This window comes from Cuculus canorus, chromosome 2, assembly GCF_017976375.1.
Source record: "Cuculus canorus isolate bCucCan1 chromosome 2, bCucCan1.pri, whole genome shotgun sequence".
NCBI lineage: Eukaryota > Metazoa > Chordata > Aves > Cuculiformes > Cuculidae > Cuculus > Cuculus canorus.
In genome coordinates this window covers 10,259,561-10,277,714 of record NC_071402.1, presented here as the reverse complement: position 1 = coordinate 10,277,714, position 18,154 = coordinate 10,259,561, and the positions used below count along the sequence as shown (strand labels likewise).

The 18,154-nt window shown below is 38.9% G+C and overlaps 1 protein-coding gene across 1 annotated transcript; it reads right to left on the bottom strand.

Annotated features, from left to right (window-relative positions):
* Window positions 1-947: 947 nt before the first annotated feature.
* HHLA1 (HERV-H LTR-associating 1) lies at window positions 948-17,506 on the bottom strand. The gene is made up of 14 exons (XM_054059677.1): window positions 17,400-17,506; window positions 15,900-15,959; window positions 14,707-14,787; window positions 14,209-14,292; window positions 14,033-14,116; window positions 12,600-12,683; window positions 11,985-12,041; window positions 11,790-11,876; window positions 10,932-11,066; window positions 9,647-9,844; window positions 9,028-9,099; window positions 8,715-8,786; window positions 1,574-1,730; window positions 948-1,237 (listed from the first exon to the last, which is right to left on the bottom strand). The coding sequence occupies exons 1-14, from the start codon at window positions 17,473-17,475 to the stop codon at window positions 1,129-1,131; spliced, it is 1,356 nt and encodes a 451-aa protein (XP_053915652.1). The 5' UTR covers window positions 17,476-17,506; the 3' UTR covers window positions 948-1,128.
* Window positions 17,507-18,154: the final 648 nt, after the last annotated feature.

Here is an 18,154-nt window from a genome sequence, read left to right as displayed (position 1 = left end):
TACAGTGAATATATATTTCTTCAGTGAAACATCCATGTGCCCTAGCTGTAGTGCAAATAATCCTTTCTGAAATACTAATGGCTTGATGATACTAAGGGGTTGATAGTACTGCAGTGTAGCAAAATGTAGAACAATACAATCCATTTTGTCAGTGTTTCCTTTCAGGATTATATTTTAGTTCACCAGAAATGCATATAAAGGAGATGAATCTTAGTGAACTCTCTCAAGTATATCACTGAATGAGAGTACAAGAGGTATGAGCATTTCCTTGGTCAAGCTCTGCTCTAGGTGAGTTGCTGAAGTAAAGTGAGACTCTTGATTAGGAATAATGGATAATCTGTATGTGTTTAAAGCCAGGAAAATCCTTCTTGTCTTCAGTATTTTGGGTTACTTTGAAATTATTTGGTACTTGTTTATTTTTATTACTTTACCTTAACTGTAAATAAAGGTAGAATAAACTATTAGCATTCTACAGCCAACCATATACATACCCTTTATAAAATGCAATTTTTAAAAGGCTGTCAATATTTTTATTGCAGTTACATCACTTGTATAAAATAAACCTGGATTTACACCATGTTTTTACAAAGTCTTAGAGGAAGACACTTTCCTAGGTTAACAGCTTGTCTCGTTACAACTATTTGCAAATAACATGTTGCATCCTGATTTTTACACTGAAAAATGAGATGACTAAAACTGCCACCAATCTTCTAATTTGCAGTAGAATTCCTCAGTGTTCTAGACTGACGTGCAGATGTTTTTAAGGCATTTTTGTTTTAACGCTGGAAGAACACAAGAAAACTGTCATCAAAAGAGATTTTACAAGGAAAATATTAAAAGTATGCAGGAAAAGTAATCTTTTAAGAACATCCATTAAAAATCATTATCAGATAAAATATCTGATGAAAGACAGCAAATACTGTGGATATCTAAAACTTTTCATATACTTTCACAATAAGGTATGCTGAAATAGATATGTATAGAGAGATATGTATGGATGCCCCATCCGTGGAGATGTTCAAGGCCAGACTCAATGAGGCTTTGAGCAACCTGATGGCAGGGGTTGCCATTATATTAGATTATATTTAAAGTCCCGTCCAACCCAAATTGTTCTGTGATTTTATGATTCTATATAAAGAAAAGAGAATACTTACTTGGGGAGTAAGCAACTCTTTTAACTCTTTCACAGACATAACTTGCATTTTTCAAGAACCAGGAATAGTATTCAACACAGTACCTAAAGATGTAGGTAAAGTTAGAGAAGTAGTATCTTGCTATCTTTCGTACGCATAGCTGTATAAGTATCATACTGCTAATAGTGAATGGGGAAATAAAACGCTAGAATCTGACCTCAATTATATGATTAGGTATTTGGAAAAACTCAATTAAGCATTATTCACCTAGTTTTGAATACTAGAAGCCAGATCCAGTATCAGTTGGTGCACTAGGGACCCATTTGGGTCTTAGCCAGTAGCCACAGACTCTCAAAAATAAGCATTGATGAGTGAAAATTGACAAAAGCCTGAAGGAGCATTTTGAGCAGAGAGAGAGAGAAAACAGTGTTAGGTTTTACCTCATGGCTTCCTTTCTGGAATATCTTCTCTGACCAACGCAGAGGCACAGCTGAAAAAACTTACACAGCTCCATAACACAGGGATTGATCTTTTGAACAATAAGGGTGACAGGAGGCGAGGTCACATGGGACTCTTTGAGGATTGCCTGTGGACATCCTAGTTAAAAATACGGCTCTGAATCAGTTTAAATACTTGTCCCATTAAATTTATTGCAATGCCCTAACTGGGCTATGAGAAATATGCAGATGAATAAGCTTGCATAGGTATATTAAAATAAAATCTGCATGAAGCAGATAATTGAAAAGAAAACAACACACAGCCTGGTGGTTGCTTGAGTGAAAGCACAAAGACCCTATTCAATTTATCATTATTCAACATTACTGGTTAGTTATTTAAAACCATATTGTTTTTATTTGTCATGAATGTAAAGAACAGCTCTAAAGATGTAATTTAGTTGTTGTTACCTGTTTAGATGAAGGTTAGGTTACCACTGAAGCATCATTTTTCCACAGTGCAAAACAGCAAGACAAAGAACAGCACTGTACACTTATTATATTTGATATTTTCTATATGCATATGCTGCTTTAATGAAAAATTCACTTCCAGTTCCACATGTTTCCATACAACTATCCCCTAAATCTGAATCAGAGATTAAATATGACTGAGCTAATAAACAGACTCTCATTGCTCTCTCTGCCACTGTTTTTTAGCCTCATTATCAAAATAAGCATGGTTTATGCAAAGGTTATGGCTTGCTTTCTGTCCATCTCTCCACCTGTCTGTCAGATAATTTCAGCCAAATTTTTAGATATGGGTAAAGATCCTCTGGGTAAATACATTCCTCGGGTTTCATGAAAACTGACAAGTAACTACATGAGAAAAGGTCAATTTTTACCTTCACTGAGAGGAAGGTGGGAATAATTTCCCTATTTTACTCTTTGTTTGTCAGAAGCCAGCTGGTTTATCAGTGATTTTTCCTTCAAATGACCAGTATTGTATCTTTTTTATTTAAGAAATATGCAGGGAAATGGAGTAATTGAGGATGGATTCCTTTTCACCCTCTCTTGACCTAGCTAAAAGGAAAATATCTAGTCTATTTTATTCATTGAATCTTCTGTAGCCAACAGGGAGAGAAACATTTGCACAGCAAACATTTCATCCCACCAGCAAATGCAGCTGTGCCAGGCTACAGAACTGCCATGTTGTTTTTCAGTGTCAAATACAATCTCTATTCAGATTCTCTTTCTGTCACAGAGAAGAGAAAAGAAGTCAAGGTGAAAATGGGGGAAATTGAGAAAAGGTGAAGCAAATTCAAAGTGGTTTTCAGTTTTTCAGGGCTTTTTTTCATGTTACTAAGAGAAAAATCTAATATTTGTCTTAGCCTTGTCATTACCTGTCAGACATCATCGTGCACCTTAGCTAACAATTGTGTTAAAATGGGTCAGAATCAAAGTACTCACTAGAATAAAAAAATGAAATATTTACTATATCCTAAAAGGCTACCGTGGAATGAGTGTAGTAGATGTGTAATCACCTCTCCTTTGCATACTTAATAACTGTGCTCTGTAGAGGAGAGGCTGTAGGGTCACTGCAGTGAAGCAGCCTGCCCTGCAAGGCATCACATCTGACTCTGGGGGACTGCATGCACAGTTGTGTTGTCCCCTGCATAGAGCAATCCTTCCAAAGGGATGCCTCCCTTACATCATCTCTCTGAAAAACAAGGAGTATGTTTGTAGATACCACACTGAGGTTCTGAAAATATAAGCAGGGATGAGGCTGTGAGTGGCCACAATTTACATGATGTGAGTGTCTCATTGGGAAGAGCCCAAATATGGAGAGCAAAGGCAGTTGCAGTGTGATTGTCAACTGGTTTTTCCATTCCTGTAACTAGCAGCAGCCTTTGGCCATGTGTAATGAAACTGCCTTACCTGCGAAGTATAATCCCTTTCGACAGTGTAATTGCATTCCCATGTTCACATGTCTCATATGCTTTACAGCTTTGGGTCAGCTTATATTATGTGATAGGAGAGGTTACAGAGGTTAAGTCTGGACTAATGAAGTTCTGTTGAAATAAGCTTGAGTCATCTAGTGCTGACAAGAAGTTTAATATAAAACGGCATTCATGGGCAGGAGGAAAATAAAGGCAGTGCCAACCTGAAAGAGATTGCTATGAAACTATTTCTCTTCTGCCAGTGCTTGTCCAAGGTAACAGGAGTCAGAGAGGAGGAATGGGCAGATATTTGCAGCTCCCAAATGCAGGGGCCCCTCTGAAAACTGACCTTGTGTGTCAAAGACGCTAAACAAATATCACATGTAATTATTCAGGGATGGGCAAGAGGGACCCTCATTTCTCCTAATCTCAGAAGTTTTTGATAAATGTCATTATGCTTTGTCCACTTAATTTGACACACTTTGTTTTTTTTTCCACTGAATGACAATTAAAAGTGAATGATTTCTTGCTTTAATAAACACTCATCATGTTAATAATCAACCACCAGAGAATGTGACGATGTTTTTTTTTCCCATGAAAAGGGACATTAGATTTACTGTGAGTGATTAAATCTTGTGAAAGGACCCCCTCCAATGAATCTCAAAGTCTCCACCAAAGCAGCTATTCGCTATACTGCCTAACAGGTGTTAATGCTCTCCTTGTACAATGTGTGTTTTGCCAGCAGAAATCCAACTTTATTTAAATGTAAATTGAATGACTGCTCTATCAATTTGTGGAAAAAAAGAAGTCAAATAAAAAAGCTGAAGTTAAACAAATTGTGTTGGTTTTCATTTTTGGCAATAAATTTTAAAACAGCACTACATTTACATAATACTGTATTTAATGCTGAAATTCTTTTTCAATTAATATTGCATTTAATCTTGTTTGGATTGAATAGTATGCTTATATCATATTGTTGAAATTAAAATTTTCAGTGCTTCATAGTTGCGTTCTCTATATCTTCTGTAATAACTTTCTACTGTGAAATTCAATTTTTTTTATTCAATTCGTAAGTTCCTACAAATTTGGATTGAAAGGAAAAAAGACCAAGCAGAAATCTATTTCAGAAATTTCTATTCTAAGAATTTTCTTTCCTAAGCATGGTGTCAGTCAAAACAGGCCAGGACACACAGGAAACACAGCTTTTCTGGTATTGACTCAGTCTCATATTTTTTGACGCTGAGATTAAATTTTGTCACCAGTGCAAAGCAGTGTTATAGCTACTGTGAATAGCTCAGACTTGTAATAACACTAAGCATATTTCATCGGCTGACATTCACTTTAGTGATTTAAGAAATGGCTTCTTGGAATAATATCTCAGTCTTCAGAGCATTGTGGATGACCATCATTTCTTTGTGATTCCATTGCTGGACTTACTTCAGCAAATGCATGTTTGATATATGCCAGTAGACAGCCTTTGTCATTATGGTTTCAGACAGAGAGACATTTAGTGACTCTCCATTCACTGAGCTTATTGAAATCCAGACTTATCAAAACAGGTTGGGTCCCTGTCTGACATTCTCCAGGGTCTGTAGCGTTGCCCACCGGAGAGCAATTGTCACATGAACAAACTCTGGACTGTGCACACCACAAGTCCAGCCACACGCTCCAGCAACATCCAGTTGGCTGGCTGTTATTAAATCCTCAAGTCAAACTCACCCAAAGCAAATAAAACATACAAAGAACTTTGGTTTTGTGTGGAATTTTTGATGGGTGAGAATTATCATAGCATTTTCCCCTGCTTCCGGCCAAGATAAGACTTAGTTCATCTTAAATTCTTCTCTTCGCACTATCAAGAGTGTCAGGATATCAAACTATACGTATGTGACAGGACCCTGGCTCATTTTCTTCATGCAACCAAATGTCATGTCACTGGGGGTAAGATGAGAATTCTAGTATTTTGAGCTAGAAGTAAAATGAAAGAATGACCAAAAAATGATATTGAGCTTCCTACCTCCATAGTTCAAAAAGCCCCTTACATCAAGAACTGCTTGTTGGCTCAGTACCAGCAAGTCTTCTCCTTTGAAACATGGCTTGGTAGATAAAGTGTTTTACTGCAGTGTTCTCAAGGCTTCCTAGGAAATACGTACCTTCCCCTCTTCCCTGACACAGCCTTGCTGCAGGGCTTGTGTTTGTGTGATCACTTGATGCTGTTGTCAAACTCTGTTTTTCATGGTCAGTATTTTTAACTCTGATTACATTATTTACTTCTGAAAACAGATGCCCCACTGAGTCATATGCTCTCAAACGCGTTCTTTTCTAATCGTATGAGTTAAAAAAAAGTCTTAAAAGAAAAACAAAAAGAAGACAAGCAACCTGACATATGCTGATAAACTCAGCTAGTCAGAACAGGACTGGGAACCTGATCAGAATCAGCAAAAGCTATAAGACTTAACAGCACAGGATCCTGGTCTTGGTTTGCTGCAATATGCAACAAAAGCAAAACAAAGTGAAAAAGCAAATAATACCTGAACTGCAAGATACTACTACTGACCTATTTTGTGATTAATCCTAGTGACTGAAAAACTGAAAATTTGTGAAAGAACCTTTCTCTCTGACTCAAATATGTTTACGACCTCCAAAAAATCCCATTACAGGTTTGTAAAGTTGTCTTGGAATTCAGCAATGAGCCAAGAGAAGTTAGTATTCAAAATATCATTCTAAATTGCAAGATTAGCAGGGAATCCAGGCCAGAACTTGGATTTTAAACTTCCTGAAATGAAGACCTGAGGGTTGCCTGTAGGAGCCAGGAAGGTGGTTGCATCCCTGATGATCTCCGTCAGCTCCATTAGCAGAGAGGGACCACAAGGCTGCAGGCTCCCTTCACGCAAAAACCTGCTAGTGATGGTCAGTTTCTCACTTTGCCTCTCCTGTTTTGACAGTCTATCTATCAGTAGCCATTTCTCTTAGATTTGTTTGGAATCTGGATCAAATTTACTTTGACAATACTAGAATGGTGCATTTTACTACTAATCCATCACAAACCATATAATCAGCTCTTTGCTCTCCTCATCTACCATCCCTCAGAACTTGCAGGCTTTTATTTTCATACATTATCATTTTTTTTGTCCTATTTCTTAGATGTGCAAACAGAACTTTGAAAGAGTGTTTGACTGGAATTTTAGTTCTTTAGACTCCTCTGGTTTCTCTCTATAATATCATGCCCAAATGACACTGAAGACCTTTGCAATTGGGTCTGATATGTTGTCTTTGCTCTACAGTGCATCTGTGCTTCACTTAGACAGTCACCACACAGAAACACAGGCTGTTGATTAAGAGATTTCCAAAATTCCTTCTGACAGTCCTCAGCACCCAGCAAGACTGATGTTCCCATTCATTTGCGGTAGTAGCAGAATCAACCGCAACAGGGGGACAATGGACAACCTCTTCTTAAAATGTTCTGTGGACTTATAGCTCCATCACACCTCTAAGCTGTCAAAATGGCAGGATGCAGTCTTAATTCCAGGAGACCTTTGAATTGAGCCATCTGCTTATACAGAAAAAGTGGGGATCATTTTTTTTCCTTTGTAGTCAAAGCTGAGCACAGGCTTCATGCACTATAGGAGTTTTCACAATGACCTCACTAGCTACCGAATTTCTATCTCCCTAAAAAATTAGGCTGCACTGAACAGCAGATAATCATTGTCAGAGTCTGGACTGTAGGCACATAGATTTTTTTTTCCTTATCCCAGAACAATCAATCTGGATTTTCCCTTCAAATACAACAGCAATACGGGATCACAATAATACTAATATATTGTCTGTATTAGTGTCAAAGCTGAAACATATACTGCAATGTACCCTTCACATCTACTTCCTTAACTATTAGGTTAACAAGGAGCATATAATCAGGAACTATGACATTCACGCAATTTCAGCAGTACCCTGCCTGCTGCTTAGCTGGCCAACTGACTTGGTTTCCAGTGTGACCTCTGGGAGCAAGAATACCAGACTGGGAGTGGAAGGAAACTCCCACATGAGGACAGGTTGAGAGAGTTGGACTTGTTTAGCCTGGAGAAGAGAAGGATCCAAGGAGATCTTATAGCGACCTTCCAGTACCTGAAAGGGCTACAAGAAATCTGGAGAGGGAGTGTTCACCATGGTTTATAGTGGTAGGACTAGGGACAAAGTGTATAAACCGGAGAGGGGCAAATTTAGACTAGACATTATGAAGAATTTCTTCATCATGAGAGTGATGAGACACTGGAAGAGGTTGTCCAGGGAGGTTGTGGATGCCCCATCCCTGGAGGTGTTCAAGGCCAGGCTGGATGGGGTCTTGGGCAGCCTGATCTAGTGGGATGTCCCTGCCTGTGGCGCGGGGGTTGGAACTGGATGATCTTTAAGGTCCCTTCCAAATGAAACTATTCCATGATTCTACGATGGGGTGTGTTTCACCTAGCTTCAGGTGCCCATGATTCTGGTACCTAGAGTTGAATTAACAATCTTCGGCCACCAAGACTGGGATTTGTGCCAGCGATTTATTCCTATCATATTCTTCATCTCTGCTCTTGCTTGTGAATTTGGGAGTAGGTAGCCTGGACTCAGACACACACATGCTTTACATCCAGAGTAGGTGCTGGACTCTTATCAGTGCTGAGAATCCTCTTTTGGCATTGAATCAAGTCCAGTTTTTCAAAGCATACAAACTCATACTAAATATTTAAATGAAAATATAATTTTATCATAAATTTACTGTGCCAAGCTCTTAAATCCTAACTATTTTGGTGTTTAAAAAGAAAAACTGAGCTGTCCTGAAAATCTAGTTGATAAAAATCCTTCTTCCGCTGAAATTGTTTGCAATATTGTAAATTCAGGTTAATTCTGGAGATTTCATGTGACATGGATTGATTTCATAATTTTATTTGCACCATTAAGGAGGTTTTAAAGCATGATAATTTCCTTTGGAATAAATGAATTTTAATAATCCATCCATTAAAATTGACACATAGAGCACATATGTTAATTCTATTACCATAGTATAATTTGTGTCTTGAATGCATGATTGCATGTGATTCACAAACAAATGTGGAAGCATTCCCTTATACATTTCGGGCATTGTATACATAAGATATCATGTTAATTAAAAAAACGCATATTGATATAATTTCAAACATGCCACTATTTCTGCTGCATTAGGTGCAGCTACTTACTGGTAGCTGAGTAAAGTTTCAATGTCATGCCAGGCCTGTGGGGTGGTACAGGCAGTGCTGAGGAAGGCAAATCTGAAGGAGGAAAAAAATACAAGTTACCTTGACATTTATTTTTTTTTAATAAAAGAAGGTTGATTGAAAAAACAACAGTAAAGATAAAAAAAAGGTGAAGTCACAGACCACTAATAAAGTTACATAAGCACTGATGTATAAACACATTCACTGTTTCTATAAATATATTTTATTTTCTCTCTCTAAATGTATGACACATAACTTTATAATACACTTTGTTATTATCCCAGATCAATCTCACCCGGCTCTGTTGGGATCATTTTACTGGTTTCTTGAGGAGACACCGCCTGCATCCAAAATGCATACATGTCAGCTATGGGAACAGAAAGAGACATGTTTCGTGTCATTCAAGATATTTGTTATTTATCTGTCTACTGAGAAGAAATGCTATGTATGAGACAGATCAATAGACAGAGGCCTTCACCCAGTACGTTCAGTGGCATATAAAAAATGTCAAGATGAAAAAGGAAAGATGAAAGCTGTGCTTTCCTAGATCTTGATAACGTGTGGGACAGTGAAAGCTAGTATTTAAAGAAGGTAAGTTTAGTGGAGACCAAGAGGAGGTGCTCTATATCACTTTTCTCACAGGTTTGTTCATCAAAGTTGGTACAAAATGTGAAGGAAGACCTGGATGGCAGAAGTGTCCATGAGGAGCAATACTTAGTTTTCCCCTAAAGGATAAGAGACTACCAATAATGGATTTCAGCACTTCTACAACAAACAAATTGACTCACTAGTGACACAGAATGGGTCTCCCTGAAGGCCTTCCAAGCTCCACTGCAGAGATGTGGTTTCAGCCTTTGGCTAAACCCCATTACTAGAAAGGTAAATCAAACGTCAGTCCTCCTCACCATACTCACTGGGGCTGGGGTGCAGGGCTGGAGATGGTGCCAAGCTGCCTCCAGTCATTGGAGGGGGACCGGCTGTGCCTCGAGGTCTGGAAGCATCCACATGCATTGATGGAAAACCCAGTCCTTTCGCTCCTACTGTCTTTGGCCATGGTGGGAACCTCGTGATGGGGATTTCCTTTCCTTTCAGGGCAAGAGGGATCCTGGTAGCTGGAGAAGCAGGAGACACAGAGGAAGAGCACCAGCAACGCATTGTGGATGCTGGTGCCCCATGGCAACAGCAAGCATAAAAATGCAGTAATATCTAAATAAACCCAGAAAATCCCATCTATTCCTTTATTCCTTGAGTGCTTTCCCTGGTAGGTAAGCCACCACCACTGCATATCATTTTAAACATGGAAACATAAGGAATGCTAATAACATTTGAAATATTACCCGGAAACGTTTCAAGATTCAAGTCTTCATGAATAAAAAAAGAAAACGAAATGTTCCTTCAAAGTAGGGTTTTTTTTCTTCCTGCAATTTTTTATTTCCTAAACTGCTTCACTACAGAGAAAAGAGATGAAAGCTCTTGTCTATGTAAAGGGGAGCAGGAAGATACTGGAATTTGAGAACTGATGACATTTTGTGAAAGGAGTGCCTCTTGGAGCTTGAAGAGATATCAAAGGTTGGTATGTGGTTAAGCAATTCAAAAGAGCTTATAAAAACCAGCAGACCGACCAGACAAAATGTAGAAATTTTGTTGCAGAAAGATGCAGGTGCAATGATGAGGATGTATGAAGCAAAATTCTAAATTTTCCTTTGTTCCTACTACTTGGAAGCAAGCGTGAAGATTTGTTTTTCCTCTTTCAAAATGAGACAGACTAGTACTTTTCTACATTGTAGCCTTGTGGTAAAGATAAAACTTATGAAATGCTCAGGTAATGATTTCAGAATGTCATATAAATTCAAAGAAAAAAAAGAAAAATTTTACAATAAGATAGGAGAGCAAAGAGTTTGAACAGTCTTTTTCTTGGTTTAAAATCAATAATTTTGTGGGTTTTCTTTTACTTCTCTGCCTCCTTACAGAATATCTTTTTCTAATAAAATGTCAATAAATGGGGTTTTTACAATAGTTTTTCTATCCTCTAGCTATTCAGTGTATTATTGACCTGATATTCTGCTATTGGGGACAAACTTTTATTTTACTCTGCAATTCTAGTTTAACATCACAGTTCTGTGCAGCAAGCATATGCGATCACTTATCAAGACATTGATCAATGAGAAAACAAATTTAGCTCTGACAATACTTGCTCACTTTTAATCGTCCACGCATGTTCTGCTGGTGGATCCATCGTTTTATTTCGGTCTTCCTGTAATTTCATGAAACTTGAAAACATGGAGTCTAGATCTTTGGGATGTGAAAGGACAGGGTCAGTGTGCTTACCATCCACTGCAAGGAAAGAAATGAAGTTCTGGTGTAATAGAAACAGTTGTCTTTTTTAATGAAAGTAATCTTTGACAAGGTATCTTTGATTTTTGCTTTTCTTTTGAATGGGGGAAAAGCGTCCTACATGTTTCAGTGCAAGAAAACTTGCCACTGAATTCACTATCTACCGGTTTTAATCAAGCATTGAAAATGAGAAACAGTCACAGGCAGCAATGACAAGTGAGCATCTGAAGTGCAGCTCAACCTGCCAAAGCAGCCTTGGGTGGAGGAGCCATGAAGCACACTGGCTGAACAGATTCAACTCCTTTCTGAAGGTAACTCATGGAAAAGTAAGAGATAATTTGTGCTGGGAGATAAGAGAAGTAGCCATTTAGATCGAAAGCATCATGGAGCCTTCCTAGTCCATAGCAGTAAAAGCTCTCATCACAGGAGGTTTTGTTTGTTCCTCCACTAGAAGACCTTGTAGCTAATAATTTAAAAGTCTGTAAATTTTACTTACATTTATAATGTAAATATATATTACTTTTATAATAATATATTAGTCTCTTTCAATGATAATAAATAAATAATAAAGTGTACATATATGTATATAAGTAATAATAAAAATATAAAATCATATTTAAAAATATTTTTACAGTGTGAAGATAGAGGACTCATTGCAAGTGCTCCCCGGACATGATTTTCATTGTTATTGCTGTTTCCTTTTATTTCCCAGGATGTACTCACCCAGGTCAGAAGATGTGTTGCTGGAAAATGTATAATTAATAACAGGAGATTTCTCCAGTATTTCCCAAAAGTCAGACAGATTTCTCCCTGTAAATAAATATGCTTACAAATGTCGAGATAGATTTCTTTCTAGTATAAGTCATCACTAATAATAAATAGGGCAATATTTGGGTGTGGAATGCTTTAACTTCTTACCTGTCTGCCCTGCCATCACACAGATGTAGATACAATCTGAATCATTGTTCTGACTCACTGGAAGGCAAAAACATATAGAACAGAACATTGTTACTAGTTTTCATTATATGATATTATCTTAAACATTTGAAAACATGAACACAAAATGTTGTGTGGCTACTGCAGCTGGCCAAATATTTTTCTTCTGATTTGATTTTGACAAAAGCTTTGAACCAGCACCAAATCCAAATGACAATATGCCAAGGCGAAATGTTTCTATCTAATTAAATTCCTAAATTACAAGTATTTTCACATGGAGAAAAAAATCTTTAGATAATATACCCCATAAATATTCTTTGTGAATCACAATTCCTCCAAATACCAATATTTAATAATAATTCACCAAACTTTCAAACAAAACATGGCTGCTCATAGAAATGTGTATGTCACTATAATATGTATATACATATATTATATGTATCTTGTTCCTCTAAGGAGACTTCATTTACAACTGCTGTCTGTGCCTTGCAAGAAAAATGCTGCTGAATAAGAGTAATATGCTTTTATACAAATTTTTATGCTTGTTTCAATGCCGGAGAAATAAGGCCATGACAAAAGGTAAAAGGAAATGCAAACCTGAGAGAATAGAAGTGGATTTGAAAATTTCTGTGAGATAACTGGTGGTGTTTCCAATAATATCAACAAGTAATGCTGTAAAATCTAGACAACAAAACAGAGAGAGTTTATGATTGAAAACACGTATTCTATCATCTATGCTAAATCACAAAATAAACTGTATATGTGATTGTATTTTGGATATATTCTTGTATGTGACAATGTTTAAAATATTTTAAAGCTCAAAAGTTTCTGCTGGATGGGAATAGACTTAAGAAGTCACTGGAATACTCTGTAGAACTATATTTAAAAAATTATATCAAAAATAGTACCTATACGCCTGAAATAAACTTAATTGTTCTAGAGAACAATTTAAAGTAACACTGCACTTAGTCTGCTTAAATGTCAAAGGACATCCAAAGCCAGTAGGCTTTGAACTAACTATCTATCTGCAATGTAAGACCTTCCAAGAAGCACCTGATTGTCTCCATTTAGGTCTACTCAAGATGTACACATGATGATGTCAGCTCAAAAAATGGCCAGTGGTAGTGTCGTGTTGTTGCCTTTTTATAGAAGGTCCTAGCAGTAAGAAATCCATGTTCTTACTTAATGAGTGACAGACAAGAGCCCTGTGTCAGGCCTTGAATTTTTACCACTTGAAGGGATGCTCTCACTGCCAAGATATTTGGGGCAGAATGATTAAAGTTTCTCCATTATTTTCCAAGGCAGATTAGGTCATTATACTGTCAGGATTGTGAGATGTGTGGGTCAGAAAAAGCCATGAAAGCCATTGTGGCTCATGCGTGTGGTCATCACATGCAGCTTAGAGGATGTGGGTTCTGGCCCCTAGATGCTGAGCTAGTCTTTGTATCTTACATTAATGAGCCAGACAAGCCAAGTGCTCAGATCCATCTTGGACTGTTAAAAGGTCTGTGATGAGAATAAGGATTATACGTGAACAATTTGCACAACAGCATTTTACACTCTGTTAAACATCTCTATGTACATATTAATCCTTGCTTTTCACTCCTGTTGGGCTCATTGAAGTTACTGGAGTCTATTGGTGCAAAGAAGTCCTTCTTCATCTCCTGGGGGTTACCTCAGGAGAATGAAAGTGGCTAAGATAATGTATCATTGACAAGTTGTGTCTCCTGTGCTGTTCCTTGCACTCCGAGGAGGAAAGCGACATCTTTCTGAAAAGTAAACCACGCCAGTCACTTGAAATATGGCTTTGTCCCAGACTGGCTGGTTGGGTGCAGCCATCTGACTGTGAGTGCATTGAGTCTCTCCCGAGGTTTAGAGCAGTGACCTGTTGTGAGTAATGGCTGTTGACCTCAGTATGGCAATGTTGCTCATTACGGTGAAGTTGGTAGAATTCAGGCTACAGCTTTCAGGTCCAAAGGAAATAATTCAGCTGAAGCACATGCAATTGTCAACCCCTGTTGAGTACCCACCTGTCAAGTCATTTGTCACATTGTTCAAACAGTAGCAGTAATGCATAGGGAATGTGCCAGGTTCAACATTTTTCATGTTAGAAACTGTAGGAGAGATGGAGAAAAATCAGTGTCTCAATGCACAGGCTGTGTGATAGAAAATGTCCCTGTGCCAAGCAAAGAACTGAGGCACTCACTGTTATAAATGGTGACTGACAGTTTGTGGAAGGCAAGCGAGCTGTAAGATGTGATACTCAGCAGAGAGAAGAGCTTTTTGGTACCTGCAGAAACACACACTTAGTTGTTGGAACAAATTATGAGGCCAGCATGTTTTGACTCTGTTCATTTAATTTCTAAAAACTCCTGAGGTGCTGATACTACACAGCTGCCTGAGACTCAATTCTTTCTCACTTCCATTTCCACTGAGGGAAGAATCATTTGTATTACTACTTTTTTTTTCAATTCAAACATGCCCTGGATTATAAAGTGCTTTCTAAAGGCATCCCATAAGTAATTATGTTGTGTCTATATATAAACACACACTAATTTCTAAATTCTTTGGGGCAGACTGTTATCTGCATTATAAATGCGTGGGGGTAACTCGCTCCTAGAATCAATTCTGGAGGCAGACAGCATGCATTTATGGCTTTATCTCACTGCCAGCCTGCGTGACCTGCCTGGCCTTGTCACCTTACCTCTGAGTGCTGTGTTCACCATACCATTCACCAGCTCTGTCAGGTTAATAGCAGCCAGATCCACAGACTTTGCGGGTAGCTCTGAAAAACAAGAGGTTTCTGAGCAGCTCGCTGCATGTGAGCGCAAGGAAACGAAGGTTAATCCCCTGCTTCTACACAATAAAAATCTTCCAGTATGGGAAAACCAAAATGGAAAACCTGTGGCGGGGAAGTAAGGATGCCGTGAGTGCAGAGAGGAATTTGGAAAATGGCAAGTAAAGTGGGCAATGGAATGATAAGCCAACATTCCAGTGGGGCTCTGTGTTACCTATTCCCTGGGGTGAGCCCTTGTGCAGATCCCGGGAGCCCAAACGAGTTCTGACGTTTTGGTGCCCCCTCGTGCTGGACTATGGGTATTGACTGCTAAAAGAGCACCATCTGTGCAGATCACAAATGCAGGAGGAAGCGCTTAGCAGCTGTTCCCCGTTCCTCAATGCTACATGGAACTGGGATGAAAATACAAATTTCATTTTTTTTTCAGCTACCTCGGTTGCTATATGGCTATGACAGAATAAATTTACTGTAGCTGAAGAACACTTTTTTTTTATATATATAACACCATTTTCTTTCTGTTGGCGTTGTTTGTTTGTTTCTCCAAAGTCATAATTTCCAATGATGTTCTTTTGCTTCCCTCCCACCAAGTCATGCAGAAACAGAGAAGGATGGTGTCTCTGTGTGTGAGGAGGAAGGGCTGTGTGTGCATCACTGAGAGAGAAAAAACAGAGCAGGACAGAAAAAGAAACAGAGAGAGCCGAGATGAGAACAAAATCTAATCTGGGAACAGATATAATTTTCCAATGACATCAATATAATTTTTAACCATTTCACAGCTGAGCTGCATCCCAGGTCTGGAAGCAGGGCTTGTCCATAACATAAATGAGAGGAAAGAGAAAATAAAAAAGAATGAAGAGCTGGAAAGGAGAGAAAGGAAAAAGAGAAAAGAACATTATAGATTTCTGGGAAGACAGAGGTTAAACTGCCCAGGCACCTGGGTAAGCCCTTGGTTGGGTAAGAATTCCCTGCCACAGTGGTGGATTGGGGCTTACAGACTCTGCAGCAGAAAGGCCCATCCATTGACACCTCCATGTGCAGCACAATACCTCACTCTTCCTTTACCACTTCCACATAGGGTCTCCTGACATGCTGCTTGTTACCTGCAGTAGCCAGCACTGTCACTTGCTTCTCTTTCTTGTTTTCTCTTCTAATGCACGAAGCTGTGAAGTAACACAAGAGACTGAGAAACAGTTTTCCTTGTTGAGACACCAATCAGCTCTCTATTGAGCTTTGTGACTGAATTACGGTGTTGCTTTCAGTCATTGCAGTTCAGAAACTGATGAACATCAGCACTGCAAAGCATGCTACTGAGTATCCACAACAGCAGCCTAAGTGCCTAAGAATAATGGTATCCAAAGGGACTTGTCAAGTCCTTTAGCTGCACAGCTAAAGAGAGAAAACAGATTAAGTATAGGAGTTTGCCTGCTTACTCAACAATCAAAAGGAAAAAAAATTGTAGCAAACTGTTGTAGAGATCTGCACTAGATTTGCATACAACATCAACTGCAAGGCACATCGTAGTATAACAAGGCCAAATCTAAACAAATCTTCATAGCCTACATGCATGTTTGTTATTCAGAGTTATCATTCAGTTGAGCACTGTTCTCAATAGCTGAGGTGCCAGAAGAATGAAATGGAGCTGGGCTTGGGAAATTGGACCCTCTTCCTGGGATTCCCTCAGTGACTAACAGGGACAGGGTGCAGAGCAGAGATTTAGATCAGTAGGACAAGTTGAAGTGCGGGAAATTGGTGCTTAGGTTCTCCGTCCCATCAGTGGAGAGCTGAGTGCCTCTGAAGAGTAATCCAGAAAGCTCCCCAAATGAGCCAGTGCTAGCAAATGCTTAACTGCCACGGACCTCTGAAGCTTCACCTTTTCAGTCAATTCAAGCTTCCCAGAGAGAAGTCCTCTTCTGGGTGTTGAGGAGAGCTCACCTCAGTGGTGATGATGCCCTGCTCTGCATTAAAACCTATTGGGCAGAGCTCTCACTGAGGAGCAGGAAACTTGGGTTCAGCTTCCTCTTCAGTGAGATGAAGTCTTTAGGACTGAAAACACCAGAAGAAACAGGAGATGTGACTGCACTGTCTGGCTGTTTCTGCCTAAACTGGTGAAACCTGGGTGCTTGTCTTTATTCATACAAAAATCTATGCCTGGTACAAAAGACAATCCTTGGACACATTTATCTTTCTCCTCCTCTCTTTATATATATAAAGGAACAATACCCGATAGACGATCAGTGGTAGAAGGGCTATAAACTGTGACTTCTCACACGGTGCTAGTCAGCTGTATTAACAACTCTCATTTAGTATCAGCTAAATTTGGACTGATGATCTAGGTGGTAGGAGGTCTTTGAACTTTTCTCTCTCTTTCCTTGTGAAACATTCTAATTCCTGATTCATGGAATGGGATCCAAGATCAGACCTTTGCTATCATCTGGTTTGTCCTTCTGCATGGTACCTGCCCTGGACCTCCAGTCCATCAGCCTTGCCTACGTAGGATGAAAGAACCAAGCCTGCCACAGATGTGGAAACAGGGCTATGGGACCACTTGGGAAAGAGATATCTGGGTTATTCTCTGGGAAGCACCAAACCATCTTCCTTACCTGTGCTGAAAACTAGAAAGAGACACAGAAATCCCAGGCTCATCCTTGCCGCCGCATGCCAGCAGAACCACTGCATTATAGACTCTGACCTCCAGTGGGTTTGGTTGCTCTGAGAGAAAGAAATATTATTTTGGTGCTGATAAAGTTTGCTGTATTGTACAGTTTTGTCCAATCCCTGTCCCAGAATGACCATGAGAGGAATATTAGCTTCATAGAATGTAGAGAAAAGATTGGCAGTGTAAATGGCAGAGTTAGAAATCACACAGTCAATATTTTGTGTGTATGTTTGTGTTGTAAGCTTAGTAAGTAACTCTCAGTTTTTGAGTTCTATGCAACTGTGGCTTTGATGGGACTTGGTAAGGTTGTCTACACAGTCTGCTTCTTCTGGCAGGATGACCTGTGCCCAAAGCACATTGACATGTTAGATTCCTGCACCCTTTCTGTTGATACAAGGTAAAATTTACTTATGTTCAATTTCAGACCAGATAATCAGTTGCTACAGAAAAGTTGCTTGCCCAGCATCCCTAGTCTCATATTTCTACAGCTAATTATTGTCACCCAGTTGTGTCCTGTGCTGCCTTGCCTGGCTGCTTGGAAAGGATTAATGTTCTTCTGCTTTTCAGATAATGAGCTGCTTTCCTGGATTCAAAGATTAATTAGAGGTGGTTCAGAAAAAAAAGATGGAAAGTCCTTCCTTTTTTCCATTTCCCTCCCTATATTTGTAATATCGGAACATGCCAAACAGCACTGTAGTT

Bases quoted from the DNA above. Each gene is read 5' to 3' on its own strand.
- HHLA1 (XM_054059677.1), bottom strand. From the start codon at position 17,475: ATGCAGTGGTTCTGCTGGCATGCGGCGGCAAGGATGAGCCTGGGATTT. The intron at 14,293-14,706 runs GTAAGGTGACAA...GTGTTTCTGCAG, and splicing joins GGTGAACACAGCACTCAGAG to GTACCAAAAAGCTCTTCTCT. The intron at 14,117-14,208 runs GTGAGTGCCTCA...TCTCTCCTACAG, and splicing joins GTCAGTCACCATTTATAACA to TTTCTAACATGAAAAATGTT.